Source organism: Vombatus ursinus, unplaced genomic scaffold (assembly GCF_900497805.2).
Source record: "Vombatus ursinus unplaced genomic scaffold, bare-nosed wombat genome assembly UNPS02014816.1, whole genome shotgun sequence".
NCBI classification, from domain to species: Eukaryota; Metazoa; Chordata; class Mammalia; order Diprotodontia; family Vombatidae; genus Vombatus; species Vombatus ursinus.
In genome coordinates this window covers 23,973,576-23,992,970 of record NW_020954594.1, presented here as the reverse complement: position 1 = coordinate 23,992,970, position 19,395 = coordinate 23,973,576, and the positions used below count along the sequence as shown (strand labels likewise).

Genomic DNA, 19,395 nt, shown 5'->3' with positions numbered 1-19,395 from the left:
CATGCCTAGAATGCTTTCCTTCCTCATCTCTGCCTAATGGCTTCCATTTTCTACAAGAAGCCTTTCCCAATCCCTTTTTAATTTTACTGCTTTCCCTCTCTTAATTATTTCCTATTTATTCTTTATTAGGAATACCCAAGTTCAAATCCTGCTTCAGATACTTACTTTCTACATAATCTGGACAAGTCACAGCCTCTTGGTCTCATTTTCTTCAACTGTAAAATGGGCATAATAATAAAACCCGTCCACAATGGTAGTTGTGAGGCTCAAATGAGATAAGGTATGTAGAGTACTTTGAAAATGCTACCTATCATCAGTTATTCTAATGATACTATTTGGCTGCAAATCATGAAATGTCACTATCTCTGAAAAATCAAGATTGTGTATGACTGGGGCAACAGAGAAACATATGGTGGGTGTAATTATACTGAAACTTATTATCAATGACAATTACTCTCAAGAATATATTACCCAGGAGGTGTATGATCAGAAAATTAGGTAGACTGGTAATGCAGGGAGAATGAAAGATAACAGATGGACAGCTTGTATGTTGCACTAGTACATATGTAATATTAAAAAAAAAAATCTAGGGAAAGGACCTCCCTCCCCTTTAGTATGTTAGGTGGATTTCTATTCAAAATTTTTTCAAGGACACAGATAAAAAGTGCACGTGATGAAAACATGTAGATGGATTGACATCAATAACTTTGTAAGGAGGTCCTAACACTGATAGCACAAGTTCAGTAAAAATACTAAATAACAAAATAATAATAATAGTTTTTTTTAAAAGGGTAAAGGGGCTGCTGGGTGGCACAGTGTATAGAGCTCTGGCCTTGGAGTCAGGAGGACCTGAGTTCAAATCCAGCCTTAGACACTTGACACTTACTAGCCGTGTAACCCTGGGCAAGTCACTTGACCCCGAATGCCTCGCCAAAAAGCAAACAAAGAAACAAACAAACAAATCTAAATAAAAGCAGCTTAGAAAAGTATCACAATGTACAAGACAGAGAACTGGCTTTATAGTCAGAAGTCCTACTTCTGACACATAATTGTTTTACCTCTGTGACCCTGGGCAAGTCACTTAACTGCCCAGTACCCAAGCCACTCATTAAGACTACAAGGTTGATCTGTTTTTGTACAGGGAGTTCCCTACACTGGTGAGGTTTAATCCAAGGGAAAAAAGCTAGCGGCTTAAATAAATAATAAAGCACTTCATGATTACAAGGTTCTTTCACATATATTACCTGATTTGATCTTTACAACAACCTATTATCTAACAATAACTTTAGCCTGAAAAATGTTTTAGTTAGCAAGTTACATTTGCTACTTTATTTGATTCTTACAACAGCCCTTTTAAAGTAATGAGAGCATCTGTTACTCTTTATTTTTCACACCTGAAGCTCCAAGAAGTCACAGAGCTTTTAAGAGCCAGGGTTGGATTTATTTTGATCACATGAAATTGCTGAATACTGAAATCCTATGGCTTTCTCTCTTATTCCCTGACTGTCAATATAGGTGACCACTGAGCAACAACTTCTCTGCACGGTACTTATCTGAGATTTGGAAAACTGAGCAAGCAATCATGTCTGAATGAATAACTGAGAAATGTCAATAAACCTTGTCCGAGCTTTAGGATGGGAGAGCCAGGAACACGAAGATACCTCTTGGTGAATGTAAGTGATCCTGTTTATACTTTTTTGATTCCTAAGCAACTTCCTGAAAAAAATTCACCTTATATAATGTCTATTTCGCTCTCCAACTTTAGTAAAGTATTCTCATTCCTCTGTCTTTAAGTTAACATTCAGATCTTAGAAGAGATTTCTCTGTTCTGTGTACAAAAGAGGACTAGAAAAATATACTTATAAAAGGCCAAATCTAATAGCTGAGATACGCCAATCTGTGGAAAAATATCAAAGCACTCAGTACTTTGCAGGCACATATATCAAAAGAACTCACAGAACTACAAGTTTAGCATAACTGAGCAAATTCAGAAGATATTACTCATTTCAGAAACATAGGCAGGAAGAGCTACCAATATAATTTTAAAGTAACACATTTCTATTTGTCATTTTCCCCGAAATGGCCTTCTTTATTTGAATGATGTAGACTTTAGCTGTACTCTAACTTTCAGTATAAGAGTACTAAATTATTTGACTATGTATATAAAGAAAAGTTACCTTGGGGGGGAGCGAGATGGGAAGAGAAGATAAGAAAAAAAAGATAAGAAAAAAAAAACAAACAACAATCTGAAGGGTAAATTGTTGTACCACCTTGAATAGAAGATGAGAAGTTTATACTTTAACCTTGGGCAGGGATAAACCACTGGAGATTTTTGAGCAGATGACAAAAGCAGTGTTTAATAAGAATAATCTGGTATTATTGCATAGGAAATTTCTGCAGCATGAAAAACTATTAGGAGACTGGATATAGTCTAGGAAGGAATTGGTCTAGGAACTGGATTTATGATTTCACTGGTACAAGGAACTCCCTGATGAGGAAATTCCTGACACTAACACAGGTTTGCACCTTTCATGTAACTTAGAATTTGAGAGAAATAATAATAATAATAATAATATTAATAATGATAACAGATAACATTTACATAGTGCTAATTATGTGTCAGGCACCATGCTAAGTGCTGTACAATTATCTCCTCCACAATGCTGAGAAGTAGGGTCTTTTGTTATCCCTGTTTAGCAGATGAGTAAACTAACACAAACAGAGGTTAAGTAACTTGCCCGGGGTCACACAGCTAGTAAGTGCCTGAGGCTGGATTTGAACTTAGGTCCTCCTGACTCCAGGTACAGGATTTCATCCAATGAGCCACCAGTTATCTCTAACAAATGCCTGCAACAGTGAGAGGTTAATTAATTTGCTCAAGATTATGCCATCAGTACACGGCAGAAGTGGGACTTGAACCCAAGTCTTTCTAACTCCAATTGCAGGTCTCTATCCACTACCTTCTACCTCTTAGGAAAGAGGAAAAGGATCTAAACTGGAGTGAGGAGAGAAGTAGACAAAGAAAAGCAGTTAAAGATTTGAAGCTATATGAAAGAAAAATCACTTATATTCAGTGACTAGGAGAACAATGGCTACATGAAAAGAAACAAAAGATCAAAAGAAAGAATTTGTTCTAGGAAATAGATACATTCAGTTCTAGACAATTTGCTATCTAATAACTGTTAAATTGCTTACTTTATATTAGAGCAGAGGTTCTTAACCGGTTTTATCTCATGGACTCCCTCTGGCAATTTGGTAAAGACTTTTCAATAGACGACCCCTCATCCATGGAACCCTTCTCAAAATGTTTGTTGCCTGTATTGCCTAATTGCAGATTAGTTAAAATAAAGATTTTTTTTCCTATTCAAGTTCATGTGCCCTGAAATCTTCTCATGAACTCCAAGTTAAGATCCTCTGCTTTAGAGGGATTAGAAAGGTGGTAATCAAATTTAATAAAAGTTCTGAAGCAGCAGTGGAATCATTTAAGTAATAATTTTTTATTTACCACTTTCTACCTCAGAAATGTTTGGCATTCATGCTGTCAATGACTGAATCTACGATTAGGTAGTGAGCTTTGCAAATAGATAATATAAGTCATTCCTACAAGACAGTTTCGTGTACATGTACAATACAGAGTAAAGGACGCTCAATTATTAATTCAATTCGAGTACAGTTTCAATAGCAGAAAAATATAGGATATGCTGCATCACCCCAAATAAATGAAAGTCATAAAGTGTAATAGAAAATTTTTGTGATTTTCATTAGGTTCCAGAAAAAGGAAACTGCAAATTAATAGAAAAGCGTTGCAATTTTAATAAATCTCAAGAATCTCTAGAAGTTTTAAAACATCCTCCACCTCTAAAACACTGATGTCCATTGAGAGACATGTCATTCAACAGAATTTGTATCATTACTTTTAAAGTAATTACTTATTTTGAAGACAGTTTATAAGCAGTACATTAAGAATATCTCTGTCTAGAAACTTTCTATCACTGATGTTTCAAATCCTCCTACAACTTTTTTGGGCCCATTCTGGGGTGGGAGGAAGAAGGGGAAACATGCTACTATTATTTAACTTCAAGGGAACTGTGGCAGTTCAGAAAAACCTCTGGTTTCCTAGGCCTAAACCTTCTGACCCTGCTCTGCCTCTTCTGGAATCTACTGCGAACAAACTTCCAAACTCATATATAATTGGCATCAACTTGTCAGCTGCACCAAAGGTAGGAAACTGATCTGACATAATTGAATGAGGCTCTGCCTGTATAAAGACTCTTGGACAATCTTCTGCATTGAAGAACAACTCTGTCCGGTGGGACAGCCTAAGTGTCCTATCAAAGAAATGATATAACCTCAGAGGCAAGGGTAGAATGGCACCTCTCCTAGAACTTTGACCTCCTGCTCCTCCTCCTCCTCCTGCTGGGTCTAAAGATCAATATATCCAAGGTGAGGATATTATGTGTCATGTCCCTTCTAGAGATCCTAATATATCCCCCTCCTCCTCTCTTCCCTTGTCTCTCTCTCATCCTCTCCCCTCCAGGCATCTTAAGTTAAATAACTTCTTTCCTTTCTGTGAAAATAAACTTGGACGTAATAAAGGGCTTATTGCTTTTTGTAGCACTGATTTTGTTTCTTCTTTGGAAATCTATTAATGTACCCAGGTATATCTGTGCATGCTTCATGAGAATGGGGATTGTTTTATTCTTTTATTTGTATTCCCAGCACTTGGCACACAGTAGGTATGTAAGAAAGGCTTACTGATTGTGATTTATTCCAGTAATGCAAATCATGATCCATCTTGGGCAACTCTTTTCTACCTAACATCATCTCGATTTTTCTTCACACCTTGAAGATATCAGTGGAGTCCTTGGACTATCTACCTATCATCCCAGGCCACCTTTTCCTATTATACATTTCCCATAAATCTGCCCTTGATTTTCTTCAAAATTCCTCACTGGTCATATGATGCAACCTGCTCATTCTCATCATATGCCTTTCCATTTGCCCTCTGTGTAATAATTATTTTCAATTCTTAGAAACTGTTGTGGTACACACTGGATAGCTATACATCAACACCAGTATAGTATTACAAAGGAGAAACTTGAGGTCATTAGAGAACTTTGCAATTTCCTATAATTAATCCAGTCTCCTCTCCTCCTGTTAAAATATTGCTCCTATAGAATACCACTTTTGGAAAAAAATCTGCCTTACTTTTTGTGCTGGCAAAGAATTGGAAATTGAAGGGATGCTCTTCAATTGGGGAACAGCTGAACAAGTTGTGGTATATGATTGTGATGGAATACTATTGTGCTATAATGATGAGCAGGATGCTCTCAGAAAAACCTAAGACTTACATGAACGGATGCAAAGTGAAGTAAACAGAACCAGGAAATCACTGTACATAGTAACAGCAATTCATATAACGATCAGCTGGGAATGACTTGGCTATTCTTAACAATACAATGATTTAAGATAATTCCAAAGGATTCATGCTGTTATTCACCTCCAGAGAAAGAACTGAGTCTGGCCTCAGACATTTATTAGCTGTGTGACTCCTGGCACTTAACTCTGTTTGCCTCATTTCCTTATCTGTAAAATGAGCTGGAACAGTAAACACTAAACCACTCCAGTATCTTTGCCAAGAAAACCCCAAACGGGGTCAAGAAGAGTAAGATGTGACTGAACAACATCAAAAATCAATTTGTTGTTTTGTTAATTGTCTAGATTTAAGAAAATGGTGGAGAAAATGTTTATAATGCAGATTTAGGGGCAGCTAGGTGGCACAGTAAATAGAGTGCTAGGCCTGGTGTCAGGATCAGTTACTAAAGGAAGATATGGAAGAATTAATCACAACTTAGATTTTAAATTACTAAGAGGATGGTGGTGGCATTTTAAAAAAATATACAAAATAGGCGAAAATCTGATTTTGTGAAGAAAAAAATGACCGTAAATTATCAATGTTATCTGAAAGAAAGAATACATCAATTAGGAAATAAAAGAGTAAAACAGAACTTCTTAAAAATAGCATCAAAAACAAAATTCCCTATGTATATATCGCTGTACTAGATTTCAAAAGTATTTTGTAGACTATAAAAGGTCAAAGAGTGGCATTAAACAGTTAACTGACTTTTCAAAGCTTTCACAATCTTACAAACTAGCAAGAAAAGATGTTGTTATCATTGCGCTATGAAGAGTAGATTTTCTGCCACCACTCAGCAATCCCTACTCTGAAGTTCACTTGATTATACTTTTTGACCTATTTCAGATCATGGCAGCTGTTGTATACCATCCCTCACAGGCCATCCTCCCCACCCTTCTCAAAACAGATCAGCACTGAGCTCACCATCTTCCTTTCCTTGACCCCATCCCTTCCCTTCCCATCTCTTCTATTATACTGCCCACCTTAACCACTTCCTTATAACTTTAACCTCTCCTTATCTACTGGTTTTTTCCTTAGTCTCTTCAAAAATGCCCAAGTCTCCCATATCATTAAAAAGCCTTCACTAGACACTAGAGACTCTTTCTCTCACTCCTCAACCCTTTGCAATGATTCTTTCAGTCTCATCACAATATGAAATTGCTCTCTAAAGTTATCGAAATTCTCTTAACAGCCAAATGACACGGTCCTTTCTTAGCCCTCATTCTTCTCAATCTGTCTGCTATGTTTGGCAATGTTGACCACTCTCCTTTTGGATGTTCTCTTCTCTTTGGGTTTTCATGACTAATCTTTATTTTACTTTTACCTACTTCTCTAATGGCTCCTTTTCTTCTAAGGGCTATGTCTTTGGCCCTCTTTTCTCCCCACACCAAGGGTTCTTAGCCTTTTGTGCATCATGGACTCCTTTGGAAGCCTATGAACCCCTTCTCAGAATAATGTTTTTAAATTAATAAAATACACAGTATTAGAATAGAAATCAATTATATTGAAATAAAATTATCAAAGTTTTTTTCAAAGTGGACCCCAGGTTAAGAAGCCCTGCTCTACAAAGACATTCTCTGGTTGACATCATTAGTCCCCCGTAATTCATTATCAGTAAGATTCCCCCTCCCACCAAATTGATATGGTTTTCTCAGTGGAAATGGCATTAAAGAAGTTTTACCACCTGTTTTGTAACTACCCTCTAAAGACCATAGGACCTTTCCATTTGACTTGTAGTTGAAATCTTCCATTTATATTGGCTTTCCCATTAAAATTGAGGGCAAGGTCTGTCTTCCTTTTCTTTTCTTTTTATAATTAATTAATTAATTTTTAGTTTTCAACATTTACTTCCATAAGATTTTGAGTTCAAATTTTCTCCTAGTCTCTCCTTCCCCCCTCCAAGACAGCATGCAATCTGATACAGCATCTACATATACATTCATATTAAACATATTTTCACATCGGTCATGTTATCAGTAAGATTCTTGAGCATACGAATTGTATCATTTGTTTTTGTATCCTCAATGTCTAGGAAAGAGCCTGGCACATAGCATGCACTTAACAAATTCCTGACTGACTGATGTCTATGTAGATGATGAATATATCTATATATTCAGCCCCAGTCTCTCCCTTGAGCTTCAGTCTAACATCACTAACAGACATTGCAAATCAGATATCCCAAGGAATATTGCAAACTCAACATATCCAAACAGAACTCAATTATCTTTTTCCCTCATACCCTGTTCCAAACTTACTGATTTCTGTTGAAGGCATTACTATTTTTCCAGTCTCCCAGATTGGTAACTACGGTGTTATCCTTGACTCTGCCCTCTGTCTCACACTACATATCTAATTTACTATCAAATTATTCCATTTCTACCTCTGTAACATCTCCTGCATTTGACCCCTTCTTTCTACACACATAGCAGCCACCTTAGTTCAAGACCTCATCACTTCTCCCCTAGATTATTCTAACAGTTTCCTAATTGGTCTCGCTACCTCAAGTCTCTTATCACTCCAATGTATCCTATATTGCGACCAAGGTGATTTTCCTCAAATGTAAATTTGACCACAACATCCCCCTACTTAATTAACTCCAGTGGCTCCCTATTGCCCTTAGGACAAAATATAGGCTCCTATGTTTAGCTTTTAAATTTCTTCACAATGTGGCAGCAACCTATTTTTCCAATCTCAATACACAATACTCTTCCCTCCTGCATTTTGCAATATAGACAACTAAACTTCTCTCTATTCCTTTCATATGACACCACATATCTCCAGCCTTTGCACTGGTTGTCCCTGCTGACCAGAACGTGCTCAACTCACCTCACTTCTGCCTCAGGGAATTCTTTTCTTCTTTCAAGATGCAGCCCAAACACCACCTTGTAGATGAAACATTTCCTGATTCTCCAACAATAGTGCCCTATCTCTCTAACCACCTTGTAAAAAAGTACATTATCCCTCCCAAGAGAATGTAGTTCCTCTAAGGAGGATTGTTTCATTATTGTATTAATATCCCCAGTACCTGGCATATTTATTGCTATCATCATTATTATTATAGGGACCAATAAATATACACAAATAACTTTCTCATAAACTCAAATTTTTAAAAACACATAAAAGATGGTAGCAAGCATAAACACAAAAGAGTAAAACAATCTTGTAAGAATAGCATCTGGAACTCTCAGAGTGAGGTGTATAAGGAGAACAAAATGCTTTTTAGCTAATTTAGGGCCAAAGGGAAGATCAAATTAAGGATCAGACTGACACTTGGGCTTGATGGACAAGACAGCAGACCAAAGAGAGAAGGTCAAACTAACCATCCCTTATTTTGCTTGTTTTTCTTGCAAAGGAGAATGATCACTCAATTAGGAAGGCAAAAAAAGAGAGTGGAAATCTAAATAGTAAAGGAGATAGAGAGAGCACCTAGCTACCCTCATGGAGTACAGTCACAGGCCTGGACAAAAAAATCCTCGAGGGCACTGGAAAAACTGGCTATGACTATGGATCTCTGTCAATGATACTGGAGACACACTGAAATAACTTGACCAGTATTTATTAATAGACTCACTCTCGTTCAAGATGCAGCTCAACACTCACCTTTTACATGTAGCCTTTGCTGACCCCCAATGGCTAGTGCACTTCCTCCCTAACTCTAATTGCCTTATATCTATTCCACATATATTTCTATACGTAGCTGTTATCTCCCTCTTTAGACCATAAGCAACTTGGGGCTATTTCATTCTCTGTATTTCTATATCCAGCACCTAGCACAGTGCCTGACATACTGTAGGCATTTAATAAACAAGTGATTGGTTAAGTGCTTACTATGTGCTAGTCACTGTATATATTTAAGTACATACCAATATATAAAATGAATAAAAGTAGTTTTGGCAGGAGGTGGAACTAGCAGCTGGGTGACTAGGAAAGACTTCATGTAGAAGGTGAAGTCCTGTGAAGTCAGCTTCATGTGAAGCTGAGTCTTAAAGGAAATTCCTTTAGAAGGAATTCCAAAAGGCAGGGATGAGGAGGGAATGCCTGGGAACACACAGCATAAATGCAGAGATGGAAGATGGAGTATTTTGTGTGTTAAACAATAGGTAGAGGACAGTATAGCTGGATTATAGAGAATGTGGGGAGTAAAGTAGGAAGGGGCCAGGTTGTGAAAAAGATTTCAATGCCAAAAAGGATTTTATAGAGCAAGAAGGGTGCGTGCGCATGCCGTGCGTGCGTGTGTGTGTGTCTGTGTGATCAGGTCTGCATTTTTAGGAAAATCAAACTTAGCTGCTGTATGGAGAATGGATTAGAATGTGAAGAAGCTTGAGGCAGGGAGATCAAATAGCAGGATTATTGTAGCAGTCCAGGCAAAAAGCAATGACACTCCTGAATTACACAGTGATGACTGTGTAAACGAAGAGGAGAAAAATGACAGTGCAGATTTAATTAAAAAAAAAAAAAAAAGGAAGAAGGCAAAGGTTCTAACTACAGGCTAGTGAGCATGGCTTTAGTTTGACAAAATTCAAGAAAACATTACTATTAAAAGATTAGGTAATGTGGCATTTATGTAGAGAAATAGTTAATGAGCACTAGCATAACTTCATTAAGACTAATGATCCTGTGACATCATGGGGAGTGCATTCCAGGCTTGGGGAATGGTCAATGCAGATGTACAGAGAGAGGAAGTGGTGGAATATCTATGTGAGATAAAGAGAAAAGACTAGATTGGCTGGATCACAGCCTGTGGAAGGGAGAGTAATACCCAAAGAGCTCGATATATTGGGGGTTGTGAAGGGCTTTAAAAGCAAACAAGAGTTTATATTTACTTCAGACTGTTTTTCTGTTGTGTCTGACTCTTCATGACCCCATTTCGGTTTCTCTTGTCAAAGATACTGGAGGGGTTTGCCATTTTCTTCTCTATTTCATTTTACAGATAAGGAAACTGAGGCAAATAGGGTTACAAGACTTGACCAAGGTCATACAGCTAACGTCTGAAGCCAGATGTGAACTCAGGAAGAGAAATGTTCCCGAATCTTGGTCCAGCACTTGGTCCACTGCACCACTAAGCTGCCTTTATATTTTATTCTAGAGGCAAAAAGAAGCTACTAAATTTAGTTAGCTTGATGTAACATGGTCAGATCTGTGTTTAAGGAAAATTACTTTGGCAGCAGTATATCAAAGGCAACTTAACAGACTTCAGGTAGGGAGAAAAATTAGGGTTCTGTTGCAGTAATCTAGCAAAGAAGTAATGAGGGTCTGAACTGGGATGGTAACTGTGTAAGTGACCAGAATGAGTTAGATGGGAGAAATGCAAAGTAGAAACAGCAAGATTTGTCAACTGGTTGGAGTTAAATTTGTGGATTGAGTGAAATTGAGAGTTAAAGGTAACGAATCAGATAACTGGCCAGGATACTAAAAGATGTCAACAAGTTTGAATGATGGGTCAAATAGGGTAAAATTTCAATTCTACACTTAGTTTCCTGCCCCTCCTGACTCCTCCTTCTTCCCCCCTTAACTTTATAAGCTACAGAAAGACTAGCCAAATAATAATTTGGTGGAAAGAGAACTAGTAGATTTAGTGGACTGAAGTTTCAAAAAAGTATGACATGTAGCCAAAAAACCATCATTGCTATCCTCTACTGCAAAGTCAGTGTCCACAGAAAGAAGAGTGCTGATAATTCTGTTATACTCTGACATACACCATACCATTAGAGGACTGGCTAAAAGAATCAGGAAATGTCTAATTTGAAGAAAAGATGATCTGAAGAGGACATTATAGCTTCAAGTATCTTAAAAGAAGTCTTTCTTGGCCTCACATGGCAGAACTAGGAGCAATGAGTAGAAATTTCAGAGAAGCAGATTTAGGTTTAATGTAGGGAAAAGCTTTTCTAATAACTAGAGCTACTCAAAAATGGAAGGACTGTTTTGAAACATAGTAGACGAGAAAATGTAAAAATTTAAGGCATTAATTGATAACAAGAAGTCTGAATAACCAAGATAGGCCAAATTAGGCTTCATGATTTAACTTCTAAGGGATGCTAGTAAAGCACTGAATATTGAATACTAGGTTCTCAGTAGTGTCTTAAAAGCAGACTGCAAGCTCCTTGAGAGTAGGGATTGTTTTATTCCTTGTATCTGTAGCCTCACGCCCTTGAACAGTGCTTGGCACACAGAAGGCCATTAATAAATGTCTGACTGATTAAAGTCTAGTCCTTACGTTATTGTGGTCCTTTAGATTAGAATAAGGCAAAAATGTCTTCTGGATTTAGTCATGGGCAAATATTTTAAATTAAATACCACAAATAAAATGTTCATAAATTTTTACATGGGAAACTAGAGTAATACATTCAAATAAGGTATTAACAAATAATTAAAAACACACCAATAATCTTACCTTTAGCTCTGCTTGTATGAATTCTGGCACGAACCCAAACTACTTCATCAGCTTTTTGTACTGTCAGGTCTTTAACTCGAACCAAAATTCGATCTGCACAAAACAAGTTAAACAAGTTAACAAGTTTGAACAAGTAAATCTGAAGTCTAAATCAAGTCAATCTAACCCCTCCTCCCCCCAATCCTATTTCAGTGTAACTATTAACTTCAGTAATTGACATACAACTAGTTTTATCCTATCACCTCTTGATAGCTCCTAGGGTTTTCTATTTCTTATATCATTACTCTACCGAAAACCAAGTATAACAAGATTTCAATGACAGCAACAAGGGGAAAATGATTGTCTTTCTGTCTCCCTACTGAAAAATGTTAAAGTCTACAGCTGAAATTAGGAGAGGATTACAGGGAAATATACAAAGTAATAATTAAGGGTGAGGCTGGGTATGATAAGGAGCAAAAATGGTTACTAATAGACTGGTTTTTATTTTATATGTTAAAAAATAAAAAGGTTTGGCTAGTTACCTGCATTTAAAATAATGAGTAAAAGTAGGAGTTCTTAACCTGGATCTGTGAACTTGTTTTATAAAATATTTTGATAACTGTATTTAAACACAATTTCCCCCCCTTGTAATCCTATGTATTTTATTTTAATAAACTTAAAAATCTGAAGTGATCCAGTCTTCACAAGGCTGTCAGAGGATTCTATGACACAAAAAAAACATAACTCCTGGCAGATAAAACTGTCCTGGCAAAAACGATGGTGGTAACTGAATCAGTGCACTTAGTAAGATGCACTAAAGGGTTAAGTAGGATTAATATAAAATAATAAGTTTTATCTGTTGAATTTGCAAGCATATAGATACGACTGCAGTACAGTATGGATACACAATTGTATGTGATCTAATCTCTACCAGACCGTCTAAGAGATTCATGACATAACAAAGGTCAAGAACCCCTATACTAGACAGTGATAGCTGGTACAATCTCAGTTTTGGATGATCTTGGATGAAGAACCATCTTTGATTTACTCTACATTAATACAGTCCGTACACTGACCAGCCTGAGCACTATGAAAAAATGGGTTAAGTTATTATGCCACCTATTAGACATACTAGGAAACCCAATCTAGATCAGAAAATCCATCTGGTCTGAGCTAGAGGACTCTTACTATTAGTGCAGACGAACTGCACTACATACATATACACATGTACATATAAATTCATACATACATATACATCAATTCATATAAATGAACAAATGATCAGACATCTCAAGCCTATGTTAGTTTTTTGGTGTAGATCTGTTACTTCATCACTATAGGGAGCTCCTTCTAGCAATGCAAATCTTTAACTTGTCGAGCTCTTTTAGTACGTTATGCTAAAAAATATGGATGCTTCTTTAACCTCTTAAATTTCAAATAAATTATTTCAATTTACATACGAGGCATTCCTGATTTAAAAGAAAAAAAATTCTAAATGCACTAAGGGAACTGAGTTAATGGGAATTTGTGAATCTCTTGTGAACTTTGCTTATCATTTTTTGAAATCAGGGCCCAATTTCACACCCACCAACCCCACTTCATTTTCAGTTTTTATATAGCTTCTTTTTCCAACCGTTTGCAGAGAAAACCACTCACATTAATCTAGAAAGAGAAAACAAAAGCAGGAAGACAGGGAAAATATCCTCTGACTCAATCAAATCATACTCATAATCGTGAAGAGGCTCCTTATTCCCAAAGGTTTATTATACTGCCTAAGAGAAGCAAAGCAATCAATGTCGTGTGCAACGCTGAAACTGTAATTACAGGACTACACTCTAACTCAGAGTACATAAGAACAAATCTCAAATTTTAGTCTAAATGTGCTTCATTACAATTTTTTTTCTCTTCTGAAGATTATAAAGAGCCCTGGATTTGGCATGGGTGGAATGTATTATATCTTAGAAGTACAAAATTCTTGGGTAGTTCTCTTATTTGAAGGGTTCAGCTGTCTAAAGATTTAGTAGCAGTTTTAGTTTCATAAAAATATTCAAAGATATAAATCCATGTTAACAGGCAAAAGGATTAATAAAAATTCAAGTTATTAATAAAGAGGAATGAACAAAAGAATTTTTTAAAATCAAGCTTTTTATTGGGTGAAAAAATCATAGAAAAAGCATAATTCAAATAAGAAAATCAGATTTCAAAGGAAATAATCATGAATTAGGGTCAATTTGTAATAGCAACCTAAGACTAAAATAATGAAAAAAAGAGAACAATTTCACAAAGGTTACCATGGTATACATTTAAACTATAATTATCATTCCCAAATATTTTGAATTAAACAAAATGAGAGTATGGGAAAGAATTAGTAAATTCAAAGCAGGTAGAAATATTCATAATTATATCTAAAGAGATATGTGCCTAGAAGGCACATCTGAGGAAGTTAACATTAAAATATCATGCAAAACAAATATCTAATTCCATTTAGTAATGCTAAGTCCTCATTTGAAATACCAACTGTTTCTGCAAGTGGGGCCTTATTTTACTGTCATTTTAAATCAAAGATGAGATTATGAATATATTTAAATAGGATATAACACAGTATGATTCACATTTTCCAATTAGGCCTTTTATTGCTCTTAGGATGATAGGCTTGTATACCAACCACCAGAAGGAACCTTATGAAAGATCACCTATTCTATAGGTGTCAGACCTACTACACTTCTGAGTGCTGCCCAAACCAGATTAAAATGTAACAGGGAAATATTTAACAACATAAAGAAAAATACAATAAGACTTATACGGTTTTCTAAGTCAACATGTGCCTGCAGGAATCCTTATATATGGTTTAGTAACCAGGTTTCTATTTGAGTTTAATACCACTGTCATAGTCCAACTTCCTTTTTTTCTCCTTAAAAAAAAAAATGAGGAAATTGAGGCCCAGAGAAGGAAAATGACTTTCCCAAGTCACATAACTAATGACAGAGCAAGGATTAGAACTTAGGTTTTGTGACTGTAAATTCAGCATTCTTTTCATTGTATCACAAAATTTAAAATACATTTTCTTGGCATGTGGTAGAAAAATATCTTTACAAAATCCTTCCAAAAAACAGCAACTAACCTGGTTTCTCTTGTGATTGTATCATTGAAGATATTCCGTATCTTTCTTTGGCATAATCCTAAATTAAAAAAAGGTTTTGCATATTATGTCTTTATAATCAAAACACCAGGTAAAAGTCAATATATTAAAAAATGAATATAAAAATAGATTTAACACTTAATACTACTTTGATTTAGATATTCAGAATCCTAAGGGAACTGAGATGTACAATAAAAGAAAAGGTTAAGCTATACATGTCGTTTAGAAAGGGACATGGCATGTCTCTTTACCAAAAGAACCTATCATCTAATATCATAAACATATTTGTTAATAATAGCTAGCATTTGCATATGTTTTAATGTTTGCAAATCACTTTATATGACAACAATCCTGTGTGGTAGATGTTACTTCTTATCCTCATTTTACAGATGAGAAAATCAAGGTTAAGGGATTAAATGCCTTGCCCAGAGCCACACAGCTATTGTTTGAGGCAGGATTTGAAATCAAGTCTTCTTGACTCCAAATCCAATTCTTGATCCACTGTGCCAAGTATAAACTTAGGTAATTTAACATTTTCTCCAAAATGTGTCAGACTGTTTCAAAGTAGTGAAATAAATTCCTATAAGCTAAGAGGAAGACCAATAGCACAGATTAGTCTGGCTAGATTACCTTCTTCTTATTCTAGGAGTATTTAAAGACTTAGAACCAATTTTGGAGGAAATTCTTTTGAGTTCCAGATTTCTATATAGGCTTGGGATCTGACATATTTAACATATACTTATACTTTTCCCTTTAAACACCAAAAAATGTCTTCCCTCCTAATTTTTATGTAAAATGGCCCTTTCACAGAAAACAAGTTATTGCACAATATAAGTGCAATATAAGATTCATAGTTTTTGTGTTACTGGATTTCATGACCTCAACCTTATACCTAGACTTGTTGTATTTGTAAAGCTGTATCATTAACTCAAATGTTCATCGTTATCTCAAAAATCAAAAGGAAATTTTCCTTAGTTTTCTGACAGTGTAAATAGTAGGTATAACTAATGTAATTTGTCAATTTCTGTCTAGTCACTCTATTGCTGTTAGATAAAACATGGTATATTATAAGAAAAGGGAATTCCCCCTCTCTCCTTGTATCTACACAGAACCTTGAATTTTAAGTCAAGAAATTAATCTGGACCATATGTATATATGCAACCACAATGCTTACAAGGATAATTCAAACCTTTCATTTTCACAAGCATCAAAACCATATCCATGTTGCAGTTGAATTTGCATTAAGTAGCCACAAATCCCTCTATGTAATGGTAGGCCTCTGGGAATATGTGCGAGCTAAATTAATATTCGATCAACAAATTATTACAGATAATAGCAAGTCCCATTTATATAGCACTTGTAAACTTTAAAGCTCTCTTCTCACAATTATGTGAGGTAGGTTGTGCAAATACTCATTTTATAGCTGAGGAAAAGTGCAAAGAGATTAAGTAACTTGGCTAGGGTTACCAAGCATGTTAGCCAAAGAACTGAAGTCCAGCTTTTTTCATGGGGTCCTCCTATGCCTGTAATACCTTCACATTTTAAGAACTCTATTCCATACACAGGTCAAGTCAGCTAGCATTTATTAAATACCTACTATATACCAGGCACTGTGCAAATGTTACACACATGGAACAATTATGGATTAAAGAGATTTAATAGTTAGTGCCACTTTGATTCAAAGTTCAGAATCCTAAGGGAACTGAGATGAGCAGTAAAGGAAAAGGCTAACTCTACACAATGTCCTGTTTACCATCAGAACATAAATATCATCTAATATTATAAACACACATTTATTAGTAATAGATAGCATTTACACATGGTTTGCCAGTCTCCTTTAAATTTTTTCAGTTTTGCAAAAGTGGGGGGATGGTGGTGTGTTCCTGACACAGACACCAACTTTAGGAAAAACATTTAATCTCAGTTTCTAATGCTCGAAAAATGAAATTAACACCTCCGATAAATCTTAGAGAAATTGCAATTATGGGTGTGAAAGTTAAATAATCTAAATAGAGCTTGAAGGGCCAGCTTTCAAGTGCATTTGGAGGTACAGAAGTTGTTACCTCCTCCACAGAGAACACACTTTTGCGGGTCGGGGGTGTGGGCAAAGGTCAGAAGTACTGAACCAACCCACAGAGGGATCAGGGGAGCCTACTTTTTTTTTTAATGAGAATATGGGTGTGTGGGTTGGCGAGGAGGGCCCGTATGTGTTTGGGGCGGGGTTAAAGGCTCCCGTTGTGTATTGGTGGGACGTAAGGACCCCGGTATGTGTGTTTAAGGGGATAGATAAGGATTCCAATATGTGTGTTTGGGGGGGTATTAAGGACCCCCGTATGTGTTTTGGGGAGTAGGTAAAAACCCCGATATGCGTGTTTAAGGGGGTAGTAAGGACCCCAATACATGTGTTTAAGGTGGTATTAAGTACACCCGTATGTGTTTCGGGGAGTAGGTAAAGACCCCCCTATGTATTGGGGGGGTCAAGGACCCCCATGGACGGGGGTCATTCTGTAAGGAGCACACGCAGGCACACGGGAGCACACACACAGACACACAAGTTAAGGCGGGTTCCTCCTGGTCCCGGACGCGGAAGGCCTCGTCGAGACAAGGGGTCACTCAGACCAGACAGCGAGCAGGCCCCAAGTCTGCCCTGGCCTGGGCTTCCTGGTGACCCTCTAGGGCAGGGCCCGAGTCACCCTTCTCCCCCACCCCTCAGAGCAGGTCAGCCTAGACGACCTATTCCTCCCGGCCCCAGGGAAGAAGGAAACCCACTTCCGCCGCTTCCATGATCTCCCGCGGCTTCTCTTGACTCTGGCGGCTGGCGCTGGGCATCGGGAACGACTGGACTGTGGCGAAGGGGCAACGATTCCCCGCCGGCTTCCGTAACTCGTGGACTAAGGGCTTCTCCCCCACCCCTACCTGATCCTGCTCCCGCCCACACGGCTCTTCAGACACGCAGCGCACGCACTCACGTCGTCGCTGCCGCTTCTGCGCGTGTCCGTCTGGAAAGCTCGCCAGACTCATCACTCTCTCGAGATCTCGGAGGGGCCAAGAAGGGGAGGGAGGCGGGGCCCAGACCTCTCGCTATTCCGCGACCCTAGCGTCCGCTGCTGGGGGCAAAGCGTGCGTGATCTGAGGGTTTTCTCGCGGGATTTCCTTGAAAGGGAGATTGGGGGAACGGAAGTTGTGATTGTGCTGTATGTGGCGTGGCCCAGTGTTTTGGGTGCCTGGGTCTAAGAACCTGAAATAGTTTTCACCACATTGATCTCCCCATTGATTCCTTACCAGCTAAATCCAGTGGTTTTCTTAGTTCTCTTCCTTCTTCATCTGCGGTTTTTGACACTGTAGACAGATCCTTTGTAGGGATATTATGGGGAGGGGGGTGGGGGTGGAAACACTTATGTTCTCCCTCTCCCCCCAGCTTTGTCCTTGCTGGTTCCTAGCTCTCCTCCGACCTTCTAACCCTGGATGTCTCTGAATGTTCTGTCCAGGGACTGTTCCTTCGTCCTCTTCTGTGTCCAAGGCTTTAATCATTATGTAAATGTGCCCTTCCAAGTCTATATATTCAACCCTTACCTCTCTTCTGAGCCCCACTCCTTTGTCATTCACCCAACAAATATTACAGGAGACCCCGGCTCTCAATCACAGTGACATCCTCCCCTCTTTTCTCAATTCCTCATTTGCCAAGTCTTGTGAATTTTACCTCCACCACACAATCAGTCAATAAATAATATTAAGCCCCTTCTATGTGCCAGGCACCGTGCTTAGTGATAGGGCTCTAAAAGAAACCAAAGAGTCACTTCAGTCCCTTTCCACTGATAAAGCCACCACTACTTTAGCCTCTCATCAGATTTTACTTGGACTATTTCAATGGTTTTCTAATTGGTTGCATTGCCTCAAGTCTTCTTCTAATTCATTTCCCAAAGGGCTACCAAAATGCTATTCCACAGGTATGACCATGTCACTCTCCTTAAATTCCAGAGGCTGGCTGTTGGCTCCACAATCAAATTTAGACTTCTTCACAACCTGGTTACAAACTACCTTTCCAGAGTTATTCTACAGTACTCCAATCCAATTAAAAAAAATCTATTAGTATCTGCTGTGTGCTGGACACCATGCTAAGCTCTGGGGATACAATTTATAATAGAGACAACACAAAAGAAGGCCGGAAAGTGGGAAGGGAAAGGGGGACTTCAGGTAGTACCAGGTTGAGGAAGGGAGCTTGTTTCATGGACTGGAAGCAGTACTCTCTTCCACATACTTTGCTCCAGGCAGACTGGCATTGTTGTTTCTCAACCAACTATTTGATCTGTTTCCATGCCTTTGCAGGGGAAGGCTATCTCCCCTGTCAGATATGCACTTTCTCTTCAGCTTTGCTTTTTAGTATTTTTTGTTGTTTAGTCCTGTCTTACTCTTCATGATTCCATTTGGCGTTTTCTTGGCAAAGATACTGGAATGGTTTGCCATTTCTTT

The 19,395-nt window shown here is 37.7% G+C and overlaps 1 protein-coding gene across 1 annotated transcript in view; it reads right to left on the bottom strand.

Annotated features, from left to right (window-relative positions):
• The window catches only part of DARS (aspartyl-tRNA synthetase), a 78,046-nt gene extending 60,085 nt beyond the window's left edge, over positions 1–17,961 (bottom strand). Inside the window, exons 1-3 of the mRNA XM_027835666.1 lie at positions 17,695–17,961; positions 14,908–14,965; positions 11,808–11,900 (exon numbers count right to left, since the gene is read on the bottom strand). Of these exons, the coding sequence (XP_027691467.1) occupies positions 11,808–11,900; positions 14,908–14,965; positions 17,695–17,946 (403 nt within the window). The 5' untranslated portion in view covers positions 17,947–17,961. The remainder of the gene's footprint in view (positions 1–11,807; positions 11,901–14,907; positions 14,966–17,694) is intronic.
• Between the last annotated feature and the right edge of the window lie 1,434 nt (positions 17,962–19,395).